Source organism: Centruroides sculpturatus, unplaced genomic scaffold (genome assembly GCF_000671375.1).
Source record: "Centruroides sculpturatus isolate CEXI.00-Female unplaced genomic scaffold, Cexi_2.0 scaffold757, whole genome shotgun sequence".
NCBI lineage: Eukaryota > Metazoa > Arthropoda > Arachnida > Scorpiones > Buthidae > Centruroides > Centruroides sculpturatus.
In genome coordinates, this window is record NW_019385107.1 from 47,139 (window position 1) to 71,045 (window position 23,907).

General features: G+C 32.5%; 3 protein-coding genes across 3 annotated transcripts; 2 read left to right on the top strand and 1 right to left on the bottom strand.

The window, feature by feature from the left end:
• Positions 1-2,118: 2,118 nt before the first annotated feature.
• Positions 2,119-4,098, top strand: LOC111634814. Its single transcript, XM_023379646.1, has 4 exons — positions 2,119-2,141; positions 2,218-2,364; positions 2,914-3,224; positions 3,577-4,098. Exons 2-4 carry the CDS (start codon positions 2,331-2,333, stop codon positions 4,012-4,014), a joined length of 783 nt encoding a protein of 260 aa, XP_023235414.1. The 5' UTR covers positions 2,119-2,141; positions 2,218-2,330; the 3' UTR covers positions 4,015-4,098.
• A 2,065-nt stretch (positions 4,099-6,163) lies between these two features.
• Positions 6,164-15,554, top strand: LOC111634799 (degenerin unc-8-like). The gene is made up of 12 exons (XM_023379633.1): positions 6,164-6,244; positions 12,301-12,389; positions 12,477-12,559; positions 13,065-13,350; positions 13,440-13,528; positions 14,261-14,415; positions 14,482-14,583; positions 14,645-14,765; positions 14,841-14,898; positions 14,960-15,055; positions 15,111-15,201; positions 15,279-15,554. Exons 1-12 carry the CDS (start codon positions 6,164-6,166, stop codon positions 15,552-15,554), a joined length of 1,527 nt encoding a protein of 508 aa, XP_023235401.1.
• A 1,039-nt stretch (positions 15,555-16,593) lies between these two features.
• LOC111634804 (F-box/LRR-repeat protein 7-like) lies at positions 16,594-22,434 on the bottom strand. The gene is made up of 2 exons (XM_023379636.1): positions 21,810-22,434; positions 16,594-17,342 (listed from the first exon to the last, which is right to left on the bottom strand). Exons 1-2 carry the CDS (start codon positions 22,432-22,434, stop codon positions 16,594-16,596), a joined length of 1,374 nt encoding a protein of 457 aa, XP_023235404.1.
• Between the last annotated feature and the right edge of the window lie 1,473 nt (positions 22,435-23,907).

Sequence of the window (23,907 nt, forward strand, 5' to 3'; positions counted from 1 at the left end):
TATTTCAAATTTAGTATTAGAGAAAATAATAAATTAAAATTATCTTATAATAATTATTAAATTATAAATTATTTTAATTCGAAGTTTTTCTTTAGTTATTCCCAGTTTCAACATGGAAGCAACACAGGTGCTTTTACATATTTTCTAGTTACATCTACTTCACATCGAATAAAATCATGTTTAATTATTCAAATAAATTCAATCTTTTATATTTAAATTAAACGATTGAAATATTAATTAAAACCTTAAATATTAATATAAATTTTGTTATTCTAGAATAAATTACATATACAAAAGTTAATCCATATTATAAAGTGTTACACTTGTTTTCTCAGTTTAGAAAAATATAAAAACTATTTAGTAATTAGTAATTAATTTATAATAATTTTATATAATTACAAAATTAAGTTTATATTTATTTAAAATATTATTTTAAATCCAATTATTTAGCTTCCAATTCCCAATGTTTTTAGTAGGTAAACAACAGGTGTATTTTTAACAACTGCATTCACACATTTCGTAAATATAATTTTGCATTCAAAAAATCATTATATTCAAATAAATTTAATTCTTATTATCTAAATAATATTATTATTATATAAATTAGGCTCGAAATATTAATATAAATTCATTTGTTAAATAAATACTTTTATTACTAAACATTTATAACAATTTGTTTCATATACGTTTGATATTTTTATAATATACATACGTTTATAGCTTATAATATATAATTATAACACTTAAATGTATTTTCTAATATATATTACACGTTTAAAAGGTATTCGAGATGATCGTACTTAAATTTTATTAAGTATTAAAGTGTTTGTATTTAAAACTTCTAAACAATTGCAGTATTTATATTATCTACATTAAAGTATAATATTTTTTATTTTAAATTACTTAAATATATTATTTTATCTTAATTAACAAAACATAATCGATAATTACCTTTGAAAAAAGTCAGTTCGTTGATGACGTGGCATAGAACAATCGTCCCAGATGTTTCCATTATTTCTATGTTCATTTATTAAACAAATCTAGTCACATAATTATAAATAAGGTTTATATTTTATTAATCTTATACAAATATATATATTCACATTTTTAAAATTTTAATACATTTTTAAATATATTAAAATTATAAACTTATAAAAAAAAGTTATGGTTGATAAATAACTGAGATATTAAAACTTAAACCTTATTTTGTACCATAAATTCTCATTTATATCTCTTTTTCAATAGAGATTTAAAATATTTTTAGTAATTTAGTAAAGTATTATAGTAGATTTAATTAAATAAAAATAAGCTTCACAACTAATAAAATTACTTTTAATTAAAATTTTTAATGGTATTATTAATTAATTTAATTTAAAATATATGCTCTCACCTCAAATTAGTGATAACTTGTATTAGTACGTGATACTTTTCCTTCAGCTACAGAGTCGTGCCTGTCATCCACTAACACATTTCATGGGAGAAGTATTTGATTATAATAAAGTTCCGTTTGCAACAAAAGTTTCTAAATAGTTAATCGGGTCCTACTGCTTGTACAGTTTCTATGTCTTTCTCGTCATTAATGTATCTAATTTCCTTCTCGAGATTATAAATGGACGGACAAGCGAACGATAGTACAAATTTTTTAGGAAATAGTAAATGAATTTGTTAATCATAGAAGGTTCCTGTCCTTACAAACTGTAAAATGTTTTTGGATACGCCGAATTCATTGTAGTGCGATTTAATTAAATAATTTACGCCTTTTTCAGTATACTTTTTATCTAAATTATTATTAACCTTTCTTTATTTCCTTATTTAAGAATAGAAAATGAAATTATTAACCGCAAGTTCTCGTCTTAATTATAATACAGTTAAAGAATCTTCGAGGGGAAATTCGTTTTGTTTTATAAATTCAATTAAATAATTAATATAAACCTTTATTATATAAGTAATACGCTGCGATTATTTTACAACGAATCTAATGCTGTTTCATTATGTATTAGTAGAATATTAAAATAATTATAATGGTAATTAAACTAACTTGTGGTAATTCTTATCGCCGATTTAAAGGATATTTTCGTGAAGATCCGTAAAGCGTTACCACCGGATACGAAATGAAACGAAAAGGGACGGGCAAAATCTACGTAAATTAAATAATGTAATTTCATTGGATTCGAAAATCAAAATACCATCTGCAATGTCAAAATTTCGGATTGACAGGTAGGAGGAGAATTAGCGCTGAATTTACTCAATCCTACGCAGAATTTTCCTATAAAAAGGCATGGAAGACTGGCGTTAAAGCACATTTCGGCGATCAACAAACCGAAAGCAACATGAAAACCATCCTCTTTCTATCGGTCCTCGTTGGTAAGTTAAATATTTTCTATAATTTTTAAATTTCTAAACTAATAATTGGGCTGCAACTTAAAAAATTGTAGACCTATAAATTTTCACTGTGGTCCGTCTGTTTGTTCCTCTGTTCGCACGTCTCTCTTTAGTCTGGAAAACGGGTTTAGTTATATGAAAGATAAGACTGGATTTAGAAACATAAGGGAAGAGCAGTTCTTGGTTAACTATATTCGAATTTCCTACGAAAACTGGAAGCCATTTTATTTCAATTCAATATCGCCCTTGTAAGGTGTTAGATACATCTATCTAACACCTTACAAGGGCGATATTGAATTGAAATAAAATCGGCACCACCGGCACCACTCTATTGTTATTAAAGGAAGAAGGAAGATGTACAGGAGCAGGACACTACTAATTCCAGTTGGATATCATATATTTTAAATAAAATCAATTTAAAATATGATTTAATGTTTAATTTTCAATGCTTAAACTTATATTTTTAATTAATATTGTGCTAATTAACTTGACTAGACATAAATTAGGATTAATAAAAGACTTTTTTGTTAGGAATTGCAATCGTAGCAAACAGCGAAACATCTAAGAAAGAAATAAAGAAAGATGTATCATTTGATAAAGGCAATTTCGACAATGTGAGAGGTGAAAAAAATGTGAAGGACAAATATAATTTAAAAAAGGATTCAAAACGAGTAATATCTGGAATGCCTGTAATGACTGGATTGCCTGGAATGACTGGATTGCCTGGAATGACTGGAATGCCTGGAATGACTCCAACTAACCTCGATTTAATCACACTTGGTGGGTTCCTAAGCAATTTGAACTTGGACCTTATTGGATTTTTAAATTGTACCTTTAACAAGGTAAGTTTTACATATTTTTTTATTTTAATAAAATTTCAAATTATTATCATTTTTCTTTGTTGCAAATATTTATTTTATTACCCGCAATAATAATAAAATTTTATAAATTTACTTGATATTTAAATATTTATGTTTTATATCTGATTTTATTTCTTCACATTAATTCAATTTTATAATACTTTAATTAATTCTACATCTTGGCATTACTTTTTATTAGAATTAATAGAAATGTTACTAACTTTATAACGCAATTTCAAATGTTTTTTTATAAAAAAAATTAACAAATTGAAGTTTAACAAAATTAGTCGTACGTTATGAAAATAATCCTTTTTTTTTTTTTTTCTTTTCTCAGCTTATGATAAATTTGGATCAATGCCAACTTGGTGACCTCTCTTTAAGAAGCGATACCCTAAACAGATTTCGTCGCAAGGACAGATGCGATAGTTGTGGTACGGATCCGAGTGATCCAATGGCATCGATGAACGAGCTCTGTCCGGAACTTAATAATATTACGAGTTATTTGGGTTGCATTCTCATTCAGCTTTCTTATTTCGATTGTCTCGATTACATTGACGATTGTCTTACGGATCTTCTGAATTGTCTCGGACTGTATCTTGATTCACTTTTTAGTAACGAAATAGATTGTGACGATTTATCCGTCTTTCTTGCATATGTCATAGCGATTGTTGAAAATATTTTAAGTATTTTATTAGACGGTTCGTTTGGACAAACCCCTTTTCCAAACATTACAAATTTTTGCTTAACATTAGACCTAAAGCGGAAGATATAATCGACGAATGATATAAGAAATATTCTGATAATTAATACAAAATATTAAATACGTAATCTAATTTTAAATCGATTTCATCATTATTATAAATTTAAACAATGTAATATGAATTTAACGCATTTAAGAAAATAAAATTATTAGCATGCAATCTTGTTTCTTATTGTGTACTTTTAAAAATTGTATTAATACGTCACTTTTTCATTTCGTCATAATGTTTAAGGCCGATTGTATTGTTTTTATTAGCGATATACTCGCGTTGTCTAGCAGATGACGTTAGAAGTTTAATGTGATTTTTTTTCTATTAGAATCTCGGTTCAGAATTTTCAAATCTTGACTATTTAAATTATATTTATTAAAGAAACAATTTTTCTATTTCAAAATTACTTAAATTCTTTAACTTAACGTAACTTAAACAATAAATTAACGTTTTAAAATATAAAAGAAAATTTTTAATTTTACTCACTAGATGGAGACACGGTTTTTTATTAACGAATTTCTCTAATGTAGAAGATTATTATTTTTTCTTTTTAATTTATCACAAATATAATATAAATTAATAAATAATGCCTTATTATATGTAAAAAGATATGAGAATTTATTTACGAATTTAATCTACAGATATAAATTTAAGATGGTAGGTGCCATGTAAGAGATAATTGTCAAGCTTAAGTACCATGCACCTCCCCAGTTTTTCTCACAATATTTGAATAAATTGTGATTATATTCCATATAATTATAAACCAATCTGTGCTATAATAACATATATAAATCGTTATATATACGAGCATAAGTACAGAACGATCCGCAAGTCAGTCTCACCTCTATGAACTTCCATCCTATAACATACGCGATTATCACACAATTTCGTGGAATAATACCGCAATTTTTACAAATATAAACAGTTACGTGCATGTTTTAGTTACCATTTCTTCCATAAGAAGGCGAGAAAACTGTGTACATTCAACAATACCAGTCACATTTATGTGACTGGTATTGTTTTAAAGTTGAGCCTTGACACTTAGATCACCCTGGACTGGCAAGAACCACATAGTTTTTTGTATAAATTAAACAATTTAATGTATTTATTCTTTAGGAATGTTAAAATTACAATTATACACGAGGCATTATCTATATTATAACTCATTATAAGTTTGATTTCTATGAATAACCTTTATATAAAGCTATCAATTATATTAAAACACGTGAAATCGAGTGGTAATTTTACAGGTTATATACAATATTTTTTTAAATGAAATTGTCATATTTTGTGTACTGAATGCTTCGACACACGTAAATCAATCGTATAACCTCAGCTATCTGTTACTGTTGTCTAGTTTTTCAATTAGTTTGGGATGCACTCCATGCCTGAGGCTAGACTTTCCCAATCTTAGGACCATTATTTCAGTTTTAGAAATAACTAATATTATAAGAAAGAATGTTATAGATTAAGTTTCTTAATACACCGATCAGATCTAACTGTTATTGCTATGGTTATTATATATTATAATTAACGTAGGCCAATATGGTATACTCTATACTCACCCCACTTTATCACGAAAGAAACCCATCTGAATACAAACAATACGTGGGTGACAGTCTTTAACCATCAAAAACTATAAATTAGTCTGTAAATTTATGAATTTTTAACGTCAAATCAGTTAAAAACTTATAAATCTATCATTTCGTACACACTCGAACTCCACCTGTCAACAACGGACACTTATTACGTTGCCGTCGGTGGTCGTCGTTCAGAGGTTCCGCTGTATTTACACGGTATAGATCAATTGTTAGAGTTTGCGCAGAAAAATCGATAAGTGTTTCATTAACTAGGCTAACAATACAATATTGGATTAATGTACCCATAAGGTGAAGTATGGTAGGAAGTATTGCCAGGTGTTTACTCGGATCGATAAATTTACGAAAAATAATAAATCTATATAAGTATTTTGATATAAACAAATTAAGAAAAACCATTATAATCGTTTACGTTTATATAGGTCAACACGATAACTATTTAGGTATGGTTAATGAGACAAAAATGGCCAAAGTCGTTACTTACTTCATGAAAAACACAAGCGCCCATGGATTCAAGAGGATTATATACTCACAAAGTTTATCACGAAAGATTATTTGGATCATTGTCATTGTTATGGCTTTGGTGTCTTTGATTTATAATTGTTACGATGTTGTGGACGAGTATTATAATTATCCAACTGCTCTCATTGTTAGGGTGAGTCAATTTACTTTTATCATTATTTGTAAGATTAAGAGCAGTGTCATCGTTCCCTTAACGTCAGTTGTGACTTCTAGATATCATCTATATCTAGATGCTTTAATATAATATATGATAATAATAATATTGTTACTGTTACGTACGTTAAAACTATTCAGAAGTATGTAGTTTGTGTGATATAATATGATTATATTGTCTACTTGTATAGAATTATTTGGATCCGGGGTTAAATTGGAAGCATTTTCAGAACTTTTATGGGGAATTTATATTATATTACGAATCGAATTTGTAAGCTTTCATATATAAAATCTTTCTAGATAGAGGGACTTTCTATGGAAAAACACCTTCTTTTTAGGTGTTAGATGTGAAGAAGACACGGTAAATTCATACAGGACGAACAATTCCATAGTCTTTCCTCAGTAGTATCTCTTTTCTGTGAGCATTTAAAGGGCCTTTATTCGGGAAAATGTCGGTTAGGCCAGGCTTACAATGGTAATATCCTGGAAACCAAAAGTGAATATTAATTAACAGTTCAGTGCGGATTATTATGGTAAATGTTACGAATACTTCCATTAAACTTGTAGTAAAAGTAAGAACAAATAAATATGACACTTTAATAACTTACGTTAACGTAAAGAGTGACCAGAAGTAGTTAACAATATATAATTCAGGCATTTAATATAGGCCTAACTATTAAAATTTCAAGAATGTATACTCCGCTTTACAACCTCTCGCCATTACGACTGGTGTAAAGTTCTTAATCGTATGATATTATACATCTAAGCACGTATTGTTTTGGAGATTTCTGTATGGTATTTTATAGTTTAAGATTTAATTTGGGGGATTATAAACTAATATATTACCCAAAACCTATGAAAACACTACGACGGCTCGCTTAACGACTATATTCTAGACACCAGTCAAGTCGTTAAACGGGGGGACTATTTATAANATTTTTGCAAAAGCGAGTGGAATTACGCGAAAGTAACGTTACGTTTCAGGTATATTTTATACGTAAATTGGATAATTGGTGATAATTGGTGTATGGTGACATTTAACTAATTAGTAAATGTCACCGTAACCTTGTTTTTCATAAATTACATTAGAAAAGTAACATAGACAGTAAAAATAATATACAAAATATCTAAGAAAAAAGATCCAAACCCTAAATTTACGATGAAACAATTCCTTACTAGGCGACACTGAAAACAAGCCACTTACGCTTCCTTAATTGTCAAAATGACACTATAGCATGAGATGTCACATTATGTTAATTAATACTTCCTTATGAAAAAATAACGTTACGCAAATATAACAGGAAATCCCTATATGATGTCTCTAAACCCTATTGTTTAAATAGGAGATCCGCGTAACGCGAGGGATTTCCTATAAGTAGCGTGTAGGGATTTATATTGAGAGTAGGATGTAGAGAGAGAGTATAGGAATCTCTGTTTTTAGAGTAGGATATATAGAGAGAGTATACAGATATCCTGTGTTTAGTGTAGGATATATAGAGAAAGTATAAGGATCTCCTGTATTGGGAGTAGAATGTAGGGAGAGAGTATAGGAATCTCTGTTTTTAGAGTAGGATATATAGAGAGAGTATAGGGATAATCTGTGTTTAGTGTAGGATATATAGAGAAAGTATAAGGATCTCCAAAGTTTAGAGTAGGATATATAGAGAAAGTATAAGGATCTCCTATGTTGGGAGTAGAATATAGAGTATAAAGATCTCTTGTATTGAGAGTAAACGACACATATTTTGTGGGAGACTTCCCCATTAATTAATTAATCCTTTTAAAAATATATACAATGGAAATGTAGAAAGACACACAAGTTTACCTTTCACGTGTTCTTCACGTTTTTGTATAAGAATATGAAGAAAATAATCTTTCAATCTTCGTAAATGGCTTTAATGGTCAAATTCATTTATAGAACTAGCATTAAATTCGAGAAGACGAATCGATACGATTTATTGCACGTTTTCTCAATTCTTAGTAACAATAAAACAAAAATAAAGTTCGAAGAAGTATTAAAAAACTTTTTTTTTGACACTTTTTCAAAAATTTTCTTGTACTTTGATTGATAGATTTTTATAGAAATTAATTGATTGTTGCGAATATCGATTCACGCCAGTGTAGTATGCACTCAAGCTGTGTTTCTGTAAGATCAGTAAAGTTGATGAAAACAACCGTTTTTAATATCAATATCGATTGTTACTTATATAAACAGAGGGAAAAGTATGTCGATTGTCAGAAAATGACCAAATCCAAGACTCGTGTGACTTTAAAACTTAAAGAAATGTAAAATATTGGGGGTGTTTTCCTTGTTTGCTTGGGGAACGATTTCTTTTACCCAATATGAAGCTTAAACTCTGCAGAGAAGTTTCAGTATTTAAGAGTTTAGGTTAGGAGGGTGCTGTGTCCCGGGATTCTGATTACCAGCTTTATATTGTTCGATAGCTGTTAACGTCATAATGGATAACAGTGTTTGTTAATTAGAGAAAGTAAACGAGTTTGAAGACATAATATATTTTAACAATTGTTTTTTATTGTAATTTTTTATCATTGTCACTCCTTTTCATTATTATTATTCTTGTGGTATAGTAGCTATAAGGAACACTAGTACCTAATCTAGTGTATAGCACTTATGAAAGCCTCAAATATACACTCGATCCAGTATTAAATTTTGTAAACTGACAATAGGTTTTATATTATATCAACTCACTTATTAATAAATAAAGTGTTATAATAAATTTACGCTTGTTTATGGCCTCGAAACCCACTACTCGAGTTATTTATTTGTAGTGTAAATAGAATTCTAATGGGGGATTTTGTTAGTGATTCGTTTTGTCTAGTAAAATGCATTGTTAAAGTTATAATAAACGTCAGAAAATGAAACTAATAAACATATTTACGTGTAAATAAATCACTAGAAGGGGGTCATTAAAAATTTATAAAATTATTTTATAAATTATAACCTCGGTCGACTTGATAAACGGCGCCTAAACAAACGTTACTTCAATCAATAAAGTTGTACACAGAAGAAACACTCATCGATAAAGACTTGAAATTAATTTTTATATATTATTGAACGTATAAAGTGTCTTCCGTGAGGTCTTTTATGGAAAATTTTCCTCTGTTTAGATAAATAATATCTGGAAAACTACGTCCGTAAATAAGGTGAGGTGCGAACCCACGACTTGTGTGTTTAGTAGTTTAATCCATTAAACTATCGTTGGGCAATTAGGTTATCCAGGTGTAACCGAAAGTGAATATCAAGAATAAGTTCTCCTGTTTAAATGAAAGTATATTTTTATTTATTTATCGAGATTTTTAGTGTAGGTCCTTCTCTATATACTCCCTATACTGATCAGTCAGTTACTAAGTTATTCTATTGTCATTAAAGCATTAAACTTTGTAAGTTTTGGGAGCTATTCTGTATATACTGTAGTATTGTACTAGAAGATAACACTTTTTTTTGGTATTTGAACTTTGACCTCGGTACGGTATAGTAGTTACACACTCGAGTAGGACACAGAATAATAATTTATTTAGTTCTAACCAGTGCAATTGTTTGATCACTCAACTGCTACAGTAACAGATGGAGCGTAACAGCCTCTAAATGAGTTCAAGGTCGTGTTTTCCAGCGACTTGAAAGTGAAAATACTCGAATAACTTGTATAATAACAATACACCATTAGTAGTATATTATTTACAATTTAATGATGTTAAAAATGCTAATTTAAGTGTATAACATTTCGAATATTTCATTACCTGTTTGTACTGTTTTAATATCGATAGTAATAAGGTGATGTATAATACACTGGTTACGGAGTGACCTTATTAATTTTTGCAAAATCGAGTGGAATTACGCGAAAGTAACGTTACGTTTCAGGTATATTTTATACGTAAATTGGATAATTGGTGATAATTGGTGTATGGTGACATTTAACTAATTAGTAAATGTCACCGTAACCTTGTTTTTCATAAATTACATTAGAAAAGTAACATAGACAGTAAAAATAATAAACAAAATATCTAAGAAATAAGATTCAAACCTAAATTTACGATGAAACAATTCCTTACTAGGCGACACTGAAAACAAGCCACTTACGCTTCCTTAATTGTCAAAATGACACTATAGCATGAGATGTCACATTATGTTAATTAATACTTCCTTATGAAAAAATAACGTTACGCAAATATAACAGGAAATCCCTATATGATGTCTCTAAACCCTATTGTTTAAATAGGAGATCCGCGTAACGCGAGGGATTTCCTATAAGTAGCGTGTAGGGATTTATATTGAGAGTAGGATGTAGAGAGAGAGTATAGGAATCTCTGTTTTTAGAGTAGGATATATAGAGAGAGTATACAGATATCCTGTGTTTAGTGTAGGATATATAGAGAAAGTATAAGGATCTCCTGTATTGGGAGTAGAATGTAGGGAGAGAGTATAGGAATCTCTGTTTTTAGAGTAGGATATATAGAGAGAGTATAGGGATAATCTGTGTTTAGTGTAGGATATATAGAGAAAGTATAAGGATCTCCAAAGTTTAGAGTAGGATATATAGAAAAAGTATAAGGATCTCCTATATTGGGAGTAGAATATAGAGTATAAAGATCTCTTGTATTGAGAGTAGGATATAGGCCTATAGCGAAAGTATAAGGATCTCTTGTATTGGGCGTATGATATAGAAAGAGAGTATAAGGATCTGTGTTTAGAGTAGGATATATAGAGAAAGTATAGGGATCTTCTGGATAGGGAGTAGGATATAGGGTTTCCTGTTATGTTTGTGTAACGTTTGAATTATGCTAATCTTCTGTATAGGGTTTTTTAGTGATATCCTATATAGGGAAATTAGATATGATGTAATGTACTGTTATATAAAAAACAACTCGCTTTACGACGGTTTTCTAATGTCGTAAAAGCGAGGTGTTTAATGTAAAAATTTCGAGGTTCATTGCATTTTTTTGTTTTTTTTTATTTAACCTTAAAATTATACTACAAAATCTTCAAATCGTTTTTATTAAATTCTCTAGATAAAGAAAAAAATTAAAGAAAAACCGTATCTGAATAAAAATCTTTAAAGATTTATGTAATAGGTTTATCTTGTCACTTTATCCGTCTGTTTGTCTGTGCATATGTTCGATGATTATCACGAAAATCATTCAAGTTGAGAGAACGAGAAAATTTCGGGATAGATTTAGGAGGCCAATTTATATTCTTACACCAATTTTTGTAAAAGAATCGTTGCGAGATGACCTTTGACCCTTATTAAATTTCGAAGAAAAATTGAAAAATTTCCCTGTAAAATCCATGACGATACATTATTCCTAACATAAGTCGATTTAATAAATTTAGTCCTGCGCGTGTGTCTAAACGGCTATTATCAATGGTATTAATATGGAGAATTTATACATGAAACGGACTACGTCATTGGTTTACATATCCACTTGTATTAAAGTCGCTTTACACATCACGCTCCCATCGTCGTCACCGTAGACGTCCCCATTATCGTACCATCATCACTACAAGGTTAACCCATACGTAACTCTATTTTTACACGTTTTCAGATACGAAGTGTGCCAACGATAAGGGTCCAGTACCCCCTTTAAATTGGGATCCACTAAGCTTACGCCCCCATAACACTGTGCACAAAACCCCCAATTAGCAGCGCGTTATCCTATTCAATTAGCTGGAAAAAGAGCAATTAATTGAGCCACATGATTATATGCATAATATTGGGGCATTGGTGTATACCCGAGGCCCGAACTCGTGACCACGGTACTGTTTCTCCACGCAACACTTCAGAAAAAAGAATAAATCGTTCCGTAACGTTACCGTTACACTTCACCTACATCTGAAATTCATGTAACCATCATCATCCTCCTCCTCCTCATCCTCCTCATCCTCCTCTTCCTGTATAATCTGTTGAGATTTTAATTATTGAAGCTGTTGGGATGGTTTTCCTTTTTTTTTTATGCATAATTGAATTGAAATTTATTTCGTTAAACGTGTTTAAACTCGTCCGAAATTCCGTTTTGCAGATGGAAGATCCGAAAGAAATGGACTTTCCAGCAATAACGATATGCGTCCTTTTAAAGCCTAAGCATTTCCATTATCAGAACCAAAAAATGTAAATTTTTAACCTTAAGAAAATAGAATCTAAATTTGCATTTTTGTATTAAAAACACACGAATTTTGTATTTTTTTTTTTTTTCAGGTGTGTGGAGAAAACACAGAATACTCTTCAGCCATTATCCGATATTAACAACGATAATAAACAATTACCACCGCGTACAACAGGTAAGTTCATAGTTTTTAATCGCGATTTTTATATAATACATTTAAACCTGTCTAAAAAAGACACCATGTAAAACGAAAACCTGTCTAATCCGTACGCTACACTAACTGAAACACTATTATAAGCCGTAAACCTCTCTAAAGTAGAAAATGGATGCTGTAGTCGTAATAACAAATACAACATTCTATAAACTAAAACCTGTCAAAACGGACAGTGTCCGCCTTAAACAGGTTTGTTTAAAACCTTTTTTTTTAATTTCAAAAAATTGAACTAATGTTCATTAGATCTCACTCTCTCTCTTTCACGCTAAAATTTCGTAGCAAATTGTTGCGTGAATGATATTTCGTCTGAAACATGCAATCCTTGCATCGATTGTGGCATTTATTAACATATTTACGTGCATAAATATATTATTATTATCGCGACATTACGTAAATCCTATTAGTAGACATTGTAGATTGTCCTTCGAAGAAGGTAAACATTACTTTTTTGTTTTCTTTTTGACAGGAGAAACTTTCTACGAGAGTTCGAAGAAAAATGTGAACCATTTGTATAGAAATTTATCAATTGTAAAGGGTTCTGACGGAATCAGTAATTTTAATTTGAAGAGGGGAAACGAAAATAATGCTGATGGAGGAAACGGTAGAAGATTTCAGGCAGAGAAAAGGCCTCTTACAGGCCCTAGACAAAACGGCATGTGCGACTTCGAATTCGAAAAACACATAAAATACAATGGAAGCGCCCAAGAGACAATCCTCATCTGCAGTTTCGACCTTAACGAATGTTATTACAGGTGCCTCATAAATGTATTTTTTTAAATTACAATTAAAAGATGATTTTATTACCTTACTACATCATTATGCTTTTTTTTTTTTTTTTTAGTGATTTCAAGGAATGGGAGAGCGAAGATTATGGTAAATGCTACACGTTCAGTGGCGTAAGGACGACTACCAAATTTGGATCCACCAGTGGTAATGATTTTATTATCCGATAAATGATGATAGTTAATTTAACTCCTTCAAGTTTCCATCATTATGTGTAATTATTCAAGGAAATTATATGATGAAGATCTTGTATTTCAAGTTTTAGATCATCTACGAAGATAACACCATTAGGAAACGTTTATATTCCAACTAATCATTCGTGAAAATTAGAAAAAAAAAAAAAAAAATGTTAGTCTAATTTAATTGGCCTGAACTACATCGAAATTACTTCAGTATACTTACTGTAAGACTACGTATTGAAGATTAGAAGAATGTAAGGCGCTTAGGAACAGTACAAAGAGGCATAAACGTAGCCTTACATATTTTAAGTGGCGTAACTTGGACATAAACTGGGAATCATCATCTTTTAGATTTGACTTTCATCTTTTTCGAGGACATTTATCGATCCTGGTGTGACTGCTCCACTTGAACCATTATAGTTACGCCACTGCTCTTCGTCTTCATTTCAGTTTGGCAGTGAATTTAGCTGTGTTAGAAACACTCTTACCGTATACACGAAGAAAACTTGCAGTGTTTCTTCTTACAGTAACCCTTCTTTCTCCCTTTCTTCTTCAACTCTTCTAAACTCTTCCTTCTTCATTCTTCAGAGGAAGTAGAGTTTGGAAAAGGGGGTTAGAAGAAAAATAAGTGTTAAATTTGTTAAAAAGTAAAATATGTATCAGAAGAAAAAACTTGCTAAGTAATTTTTTTCCTTTGCAGGTTTGCATTTAGTGATTAAAGTTACTCACACCGATCCGAATATTCGAACTAGTGGCATACGTACCATCGTCCACTCTCCTAATGAATTCCCATTCCCGGAAGACGACGGCATCAACGTGCCACGTTGCATGTTAGCCGACATTGCAATCATGAAGGTAACCGATAATTAACTTAATCAGTTACATTAGCGAACGTATCGCTTAACCTTTCACCCGTAACAGGAAGAGATTGAACGACTGCAACCACCCCATGGCAACTGCACCACCAATACGGCCATTCCCCACTGGGAGGAGATGTTTGGAGAATTGCCTTATTCTCGACAGGTGAGCGCACCCAAATATAGCGGATAGGTGACGTCTGTGTTAACAAATGAAGCAATTTCAGGGTTGCATCAAAGCTTGCCATTCTCAAAAGGTGTTAGACCAATGCAATTGCACTCTAAATATCAGAATTGGAAAGTCTCTCAGGGGTGACGTGATCCATTGCAGGCAACACAAAGATAAAGGTGAAGCTTCCTGTTCTTATCTGTAATATTGTGCCTGGAACACATTTAAGCTCTTAAACTCTTTTTTCTTTGTAGAAGACTGCAGTGAAAATGTGATTTCGGGTGCAGATTGCGAGTGTAATCCCGCTTGCAGGTGAGTAGATGAATTTGAAACTGATGGGTGATGATAAATCTTAATATTATTCTCCTATCAGCGAGGAGACGTTCGATACTAGTGTTTCGTATAGCCAGTTCGTTTTTGAAGAAAATTGCCCGGAAAAAATCTCGTGTGGCAACTCCACTTGTTACACGTAAGTACACGCATTAATACATAGATAATCTTAACAATTACAACACTATTTACAGTAAAAAATTGCCATGCAGAGACATCATGGGGATACACGTGTACTACAAAGACTTAACATTCGAAAAGAAGACTCAAACACCCACATATACGGTGAGATATAAATATATATAAAATTATCAAGTAAACTAGTACAGTAACGTGATACTGATCCGGTGTTTTCTCCTCAGACACCGGCACTAATAGCCAATATTGGTGGCACACTAGGTCTATGCCTCGGACTCTCTCTGGTGACTATTGTAGAAGTGATAGAACTTATTTTAGATATGCTAATGACCTGTTTTAGGTCTTCTTCTGATGTTAAACCTGTAAATTTACCAAGACCTAAAACAGAGACGAAACAGGGAGATCATCCGAATTTGCATCAAATACGTGTAACGCCTTATTCTGTGCAAGTCAGGCAGATTGCAATGGAAGATGCACCAGAAAGGAATCAGCAGAAGTGACATGTAAATAATTTAAGGTTTGTTTAATAAATAATTATATATTTTAATATTTTTAAGGACATTTTTGTAGCGTAGAACACCTATTATATGTCACAAAAGCCGCAAATGTGAAAGGGTGAAAGAGTAATTTCCCCTTCACCCTTTCACATTTGGGTAATTCAGAGCACACCAATTAAGTTAAAATTAGAATTTAGATAAAGAAAAACATAAAATTATCATTATTTTATCGATTTTATTCACGTTAAAACATTAAATATTACTTTTAAAAAAAAATATTATAAATGACAGAAAGATATTTACATTGTTTACAGGATAATTGAGTAAATGCAATCATCGTCACTTCTAGAATTTTGCAATCGTCATTAATTTCGTATAACTATTTTAATTGTTGTTAAAATTATGAAATTACAGTACAAAATTGTAGAAATGGCGATAACACTTAATGGCTGATACTTGAAAGGCTTTGGTGTTGTTATTGCGTTACAAATGCCCTTGTGTTTATTACTGCAGTAACTTTGATTCTTGTAATATGCGGGATACACGTTCTTACCTGTATAATTTATTGTACGAACAGTGTTTTTTTTTTATGTCATTACATGACAAAAGTAGTGTTTTATAAAGGGTGCTTAGACACATATGAAGTCTTTGAGACCTGTAATAGACATAAACAAACACGATACACGTAAAGTATATATAAATATACCTTGAAATAATTTTAACAACGTATCCTACTAAGTTACTATCACAATTTGTGATTCTGTTCGCGTAACTTTAAAGTTATAATTATCTAATATGTAGGCCTTTACGTAAGTGATCACTCTTTATTGGCGTGTTAACAAGATAACGTGAGCGACACTTTGCGATTAAAGCGATATTAAAGTGTGTTGGACTTGCCCATTATTCTAAATTTGCCCTATATTTCTGATAAATCCTGAATTTTCTGTAATCAGATCTATACCCCAATTTCATCAAGTATGGTTTTTTTGCTTAATTTTTGGGCCTTTAAAGAGCCAAATTTTAGCATTAAATAACAAAAAATTTAGTAAAATCCCGGGTTTGTATGTTCGATTATGCAACGTTTACAGAGCTTCCTAACTTTTCTGTACCCCTCAACAGTTACTGGGCAGTCTTGTATGTTGAGCTGTTGTAACCCTCTACAATAATAAGCAATGAATTGTATCCCCCGATCTGTGATCAAGTCGCAGGACTTCACACTTAACTTCTTAAGATTTGGACAATTTTCGGACAGCATCTTCAAGCCTTGATCTGTGACGTCACACTTTCCAACATCCAGAGCGCGTAGACGGGGGCAACTACGCGCTAGTACTTCCACGCTGTTATCCGAAACGGCTTCGCAACCGCGTACGTTAAGGTAACGAAGTTTATAGCAGTGTCGCGCGATCTGTTTAACACCAGCATCCGAAACTTGGTCACACTTGGCTACACTTAGATAGCGTAGACTGGGGCCTAATTTAGCTAATTCGTACAGTCCAAAATCGGTTATCTGCAGGCAATCACTTATACTGAGTTCACGCATGGCTGAACAATAACTAGCCACGTACTTAATGCCCGCATCTGTTATTTGGACACACCTTCTCAGGTACAGGTGAGTCAATTGGGGACAGTGACGAACTGTTGCCTCCAGACCCTCGTCGTCTATACAATGACAGTCTGTCAGGTCCAGATATTGTAGATAGAGCCCCACTGGCAGGAGCGACTCCGTGTCACTTCCTGAATCGTTCTGTCTAATCCTAGACAATGACTGGATTGCTGTGATTCTGAAGCAACCTGCAACGAACAATTGAATTTTTCTCACCACAAAAAAATAACTGTAACACTGTACATATATAAAAGTAATTGTCATACATACTTAATTGTAACTCTTAATAGTATAATTATAATGTAAGAGCTTATTTACAATATGTAATACAGTCAAACCTCCGAACAACGACCACTGCAAACATAAAATGGCTGCCGTTCGGGTGGTTAACTTTTTACTGGCTCAGGGGCCATTTTAGCTGAGTTATTCTCGAGTGGAGGGCCTCTGTATGCAGGTGATCTTTATTGGATGTTGGACTGTACCATAAAAACTAACTTAAAATATATTTAATGTAAGTTAAGTTATGCCCAATACGCATTTATGCCCGTACATGTGTGTTTAATAAAGTAATTTTCGGAGTAAGATTTTTTTTTCTCCCTGTAAGACTTAATCTGTCCAACGTGGCAGTATAATAAGCAATTTGTTATACAAAGCATCATCAGCATAATGTATTTAAGTACATTAAATGGGTAGAAAAGTCATAACGACTTACACCCAAAAGTAGTTAGAAATCTTATCATTTTCATCACAGGATATGCCTAATTATAATTTTTATATCTCTTTATCTTATCAAAATAATTTAAAAAACCTTATCTATAAGAGTTAATTAATAATTATTCTTCAATGAAATTGATAAGAATTTAATTAATGGAGTTAAATTAATTCTTTAACGTGTTGTCATTATTTTCTTTTCTGTAATGGGCGCTAATTATTTTTAACGCATTATTTCAAGTATTTCTCTGTATAATTATGCGATTTAAAATATGGAATGTTTAAATGATCATTTCGATTAATCGTTATTTTTTAATGTGGCCAAATAGAGAAGAATGCTAAGAGAAGCGCGCTATTATATATTATTTATACAGAGATTATTATTATTTTTTTTGTGGTTCGAATTTTAATAAATTTTACTGATTATGCATGACGTATTAAAATATTTGCGCAACTGTCTGGGGATCAGAAAGTGCAGGACTGATCCTAAGATCAGATTATGACACGAGCCGCAGGGTTATGCATAATAAAGAAGGGTAGCCCCGTTCCTAATAAGCCGGTTGGCTTCAATCCCCCCCAATTGTACCAGTGGTTCCTGTATGAAAAATGACGAATATCTTATTTAATGACGCAAAGAAGGATGCCCAATGACAGAACTTTATGTCTAAGGACCCAAAGGTCAAGGAAAAATGATGTGTTAGTGTAAAAGAAGTAAAGAGGGGAAAAAAATTGTCAGGCCAGTTGGAATTAGTTGACCTTAAGCTGATCCCTTGGATCTTTCATTAAATTGTCTACCCATTTACCACCGCAGCTTGATGTCAACCTCAAGTTTAAATATTTATCACCTGTTAGGTCAAAAATGTCACTCCAACATTGGCGGTAAACTGTATAAACATGTCTGCTGTCACTGGTGGGGGTAGAAGGTCATAGACACCGCATTCTCTATGCGGTTTGTATAGTAGCGACTTCGACCTCCTATCGTGATAGAACATACGATTTCTATAAATGTATGAATGCAATTCATTCTGGTGTAGATAGATACAATGTACTTCAGATTTATTCCCTGTGTATTTTCGTGTAATTTTTCAAAATCTCGTAAACTCTATCCCCTTAATTCGATAACCCGTTACTATACACTAGTAAAGGATTTAGAAACAAGTAAAAAGGAAACTGTATTATGTCTCTTTAAAGAAATAATTAAGGGGTACACTTGAAATCCAATTGTAATTGTTTAAGACACATAAAGGAAAATTGGATAAGGGATGAAGAGACGTTGAAGAGCATCTTTTTGTCCGTGTAAAAGAGATTCAAAACCCAACTAGAGGATTGAAAAACGAGGACAGAAGTAAAAAAGGTCATCCCCGAGCATCTACAACAAGTAATAAACCACAAAATGGTTAAAAATTAATACAATAATAGCAATTTGTCTGGGTGACAAGCGAGTGAGACCGTAGTTCCGTGATCATCATCATGGGGCGTGGACAGAGTTAGCCCGAGGACTAGTCACTGCTAATAGACGGGCTTCGAACTTTAATTATGGTCTACCGATGACTGCCCATAACTCACTGACTGCATTGAGTTCTGTTTACCCGTTCTGATTCGCCTCGGGTTCTACCAAGTCTTCTTCGCGTGACTTTCTTTTAAAGGGCGTTGGCTTCACCTCTCATTGCTTATGGGTTCTTACCGATGTAGCCTACAGCTCCTTAAATACTTCCACGATTCACACTTGCGGCCTTTCCAATCGTGCGCCCAATTTGCATTTTTTTGCGCTTTAACCCATTCGCTATGGAAACTTTAGTTCGGTGTTCAATTTACAATTCTTTTAATTATCTTTATGATTATACCTTTACTTTAATGAAAACTTACGAAAGTAAATGAACGAGTAGGTTATAGTACTTTTTGATATGGGGATATAAATTTCCTTGAGCCACGCATGAAAGATGGTAATTTATATCAGAAGATCCTAACTTCAGCTTGAATACATTTCATTCATGTCTTGTTATCCTCCAAGGCATTTTACTTTTCGGCCTGTCAGACTTTCTACATAAGTTGGGCCTTCTTGATACTTAGACTATTGTTTCTTGTACGTGTGATGCTATCAAGTGTGACGTCCCAAATTAGAGAATTTTATCCCACAAGATTGTCTACTATCCTTTTTTTTTATGTTTCCTTTTGCAAAAGAAAAATGTGCGTATTTTAATAATACAATTCCAATTGGATTTCATAGATTTACCTTCACTTGTATGGAGTTGGGTATGATTTATTTTGCAAATCTTATTGTTAAATTTTTTAGCTCCGGGCGAAATATTGACCTACTATGCAAAATATATTAACTAAATCGCTTCGTAATCAAAACTTAATGGAAAATTTAATGGGATCCATTCTTTATTCTTCTAATATACATCCCTCGTGTAATAAGTATCTTATATTTAAAATGTAATACGTTATTATCAGAGGAAGTATTGTAAATAAATTCTACAAATAATATAAAAGTAATTTACTAATTCATCACAAAGACCCCTTTATATCTATCAAAACTAGATACAAAATATACACAACACTACACTGTATTGTGTGATGGAGCCTGATGTAAGATTTTGGATTTTAAGGAATTGTAAGAGACAAATTGTCGATTTTATATCTTATAAGTGTCTATTTAAATCTAGTTTATAGAAGGCTCACTTTAGAATCTATGGAGTCATATAACTTTCTATTTTCGATAAGAGCATGTAAATGCTTACAATTTTCTATTTTAGATCCTAATAAACTTGCAGGAAACCAATATTTTTCTTATACTTTTCAATATAGAGCGTACAGAGCTTACAGAAAAGCCTTATTTTCTATTCAGACACTACAGAAACTTACAGAAATCCTACATTTCAAACCCATAAAGGTCAGTTGTCGACTTCAGAACCTATACGAGCCTACAGAAACTTATAAATTTTCATTATAGAAAGCCTCCTTTTTCCATTGTAGCCTGTACAATAGCCTGTAGAGACTTACAACTTTCTAAAGTACAGGAAAGTAAACCCGATCTATAAAGATGGTAATGAATCTCCGTAGTGTAGTAGTTGCTCCTCTTTAATGTTTCGTGTAAAATGTAAATACCCAGGAGAATTTTTTTTTGTGGAAAAAAATAGAAAAGGGTGACCTTGTTGCCATAGTAGTAAACCACGCCTCCACCATCCATCGTCTGTACAGACGGCAGACCACAGAAACGCCTTTTATTCTATTCCCTTAGGGTGGATGACGTCCACCTTTCTAATAGCTAGAAGAAGAGACATGCTTCGATTAGGCTTATCTTAAGTGCCGAGGTAACGAGGTGACAAAAATAACCCGTGGGAATTTGTAGCTTATGCGGGCACTTTGATTATATATATCTCTGATTGATTATTTGACAGATGGAGATCGGAAGGCACAGCTGGTGGCTTGAACCATAAATGCGCATCACACACACCACACATATTAAACGTCTTATTACACGTTTTCTTCTTAAATTACTCGTACGATTTCTTTCCTTCCAACTGAGGGGGGGGAGAGACATCATTCAATAAAATACATCTGCCTGGGGTGAGTCTACGAAGGAATTTAGAGCACAATTGTCTCGGATCAGCTGCGGTATTAAACATCGAATGCAATGTTTATAGGGGTAGATTTAGGAGCAGCTGCATCCCTCTGGGGTTTTCTAAAACAAAGCAGATTGTAAGTCATATTGCACCCCCTGTAAGATTTCTGGATCCTCTATTGTTTAGAATAGTCTACGACGAGACTAGTTCTGTTTTTGAGCCTGAGCTTTTGTTCTACTCCTGAACATTTTCGTGTAAATGTAAAATGTAGAAAATTGTATCATAGAGAACCTTGCTGCAACTACTACAATTGGTAGAAAACATTTGAACTGCAAGTACTCAATGTGTATTCAAGTGACGATTGCAAACCTCACTCACCTGTTACATCAAGCTTCTCCAGTTTCAGACAACGAGATAATATTTCTGTCACTCCGTTGATGGTAACTTCGTTGCATCCTCGTATCAGGAAGGTCTTCAGCTCGGGGCATCTTCTAGCTAAAGTCAACAAACCTTTATCCGTTAATCTACCACATCCGTTTAGATTTATCTTCTCAACAGCCAGGCAACCAGTTGGAGAATGCCGACAAAGAAGTCGAAAAAGAGTCTTCAGTCCACGATCCACGTGGATCCGATCGCTGTTTAACGAAATGCTGGTCCACAATTGTGGTTCCCATGCCAAAAAGTACCATCGTCGACAGACCCGAGCGCAGATACACAAGTGGTTACTTGAAAGATGAGAAAATATCCGGGTTATTAATACATCGGATAACCTGTCGAATTGAGACGTTTTTGGTTGCTTCTTTGCTTTGAAAGTTGGGGTGAATCTAGGCACAACGGGAGCAGATGGTGTCGAGTTTGGATACCACTCGTACGTAGGCACCACTCGTGTCAGAAGCGTGTGGTAGCCCAAATCGTGACAAGGTGATACTCGACCCGACGTTGCTGGTTTCGACAGGAAGTTTAGATTTTCTTTGGACTTGTTACAGGCATAACGATACTCCATCTTACTCAGAATTTCATTTTTTTTTTCTTTACTGAAACAATAAGAAAAAATACAATTACTTACATTTCGGAGGACGTTTTTAAACAGTTTAAATATTCAAATTTTATTATGTTGTAGAGGAAAACTTAACATAATAATGATCTGTACACTCTGGAAGCTCGAACATATAAATTAATTTACTTTAGACATTACTTTCTCATAGGTATTGTCACATAGTGGTACAGAAATCACATAAAAACATTTGGATTAATCAATTTCTAATCACACGCGATTTTTCGTATTTTTAGGTTAAATTCCCCCATATAAAATGATTCATAAATTAAATTTAATTCGTGCAGGATCATATTTAAATACATCTTTCTTCATTTATAAGCTTGTTAACACAAAATGTAGGCCATACGTCTGATTTGTATGGGACTTTACGCTTGGAAGATACCATCAAGTACGGTATAATCTCGCTTTACCGTACAGAATAATATTTTACAGCAGATTTTATAGAATTTTACAGTTTTTTCCCTAATTTTTGCCGTCATAAATACGCGAAGAGAACGTAAAAAACAACCTTCGAGTAATCGTTCTTCTTCATCTGTACGTGGGCCGAACGTCATTTAAACCTTGGAGTTACATTCATTTACTTAAAATAAAGCAATGAATACACCTAATTACATCTCTTCATTAATAGTAACAGAGAAAAAAAAGAGCATTTCATACAGGTTACAGGTGGTGGCCCGCTTTAAGAATTAAGTCCGGATAAGAAGAGTCGATTGGTTGTTAATTATAGCCTTGATAATCGACTGGATATTTGTATACCCACACCCCATCGAGGATACAATCTGTTTGTTCTAGACCCGCATTATAAACATGTAGACCACATAACAACACAAGAGATTCCTGTATGATCATGTCAATCATGTTTTTTTTCTCTCTCTCTCTCTCCCCTTAACTCTATCCCCTTCTGTGTGTGTCTGTTTGGGCAGATTGGCAGATAAATACCTTAACTCCTCCCTAAATGGAACATAGTTACGTCTGATAAAGCGAGGGTAGTTTATGTTTGATAAATTGCTAGCGACTAGGAAAAAATCATTGGTCCAATCTGCACCTACTGAAACCAAATTATTCCAGCGTATGGCATGAGTTTTTGTGTAAAAAAAAACAAGAAAAGTGGACGTAATTAATGCTGTAATAAACTAAAAAGTATTGGATAAAGAGGCAGGTTTATTATGTAAATGAATTGAAATATTTTAATGAGGGAGTGAAGTATATCGCGACTGATATTGAAGCGCGTAGAAATTAATGGTAAAAGTTGTCGTTAAGAAATGAAATTTGGCATTGAATAAAGGTAATTTATACTGTAATTTCACTGGATAATTTACTTATCTACATTCTAATAGTGGTTTCTTGCATGAAATTCCTCTCTGCACGCAAGAACTGTGATGTTTCTATGAGGTTTTGTCATAGAAACAGCATACAAGC

Coding starts and splice junctions, on each gene's coding strand:
- LOC111634799 (XM_023379633.1), top strand. CDS start 6,164: ATGGCTTTGGTGTCTTTGATTTATAATTGTTACGATGTTGTGGACGAG. Junction 6,245..12,300: donor CAACTGCTCTCATTGTTAGG/GTGAGTCAATTT, acceptor TCCGTTTTGCAG/ATGGAAGATCCGAAAGAAAT. Junction 12,390..12,476: donor CATTATCAGAACCAAAAAAT/GTAAATTTTTAA, acceptor TTTTTTTTTCAG/GTGTGTGGAGAAAACACAGA.
- LOC111634814 (XM_023379646.1), top strand. CDS start 2,331: ATGAAAACCATCCTCTTTCTATCGGTCCTCGTTG. Junction 2,365..2,913: donor CTTTCTATCGGTCCTCGTTG/GTAAGTTAAATA, acceptor CTTTTTTGTTAG/GAATTGCAATCGTAGCAAAC. Junction 3,225..3,576: donor TAAATTGTACCTTTAACAAG/GTAAGTTTTACA, acceptor TTCTTTTCTCAG/CTTATGATAAATTTGGATCA.
- LOC111634804 (XM_023379636.1), bottom strand. CDS start 22,434: ATGGAGTATCGTTATGCCTGTAACAAGTCCAAAGAAAATCTAAACTTC. Junction 17,343..21,809: donor GGAGAAGCTTGATGTAACAG/GTGAGTGAGGTT, acceptor TGTTCGTTGCAG/GTTGCTTCAGAATCACAGCA.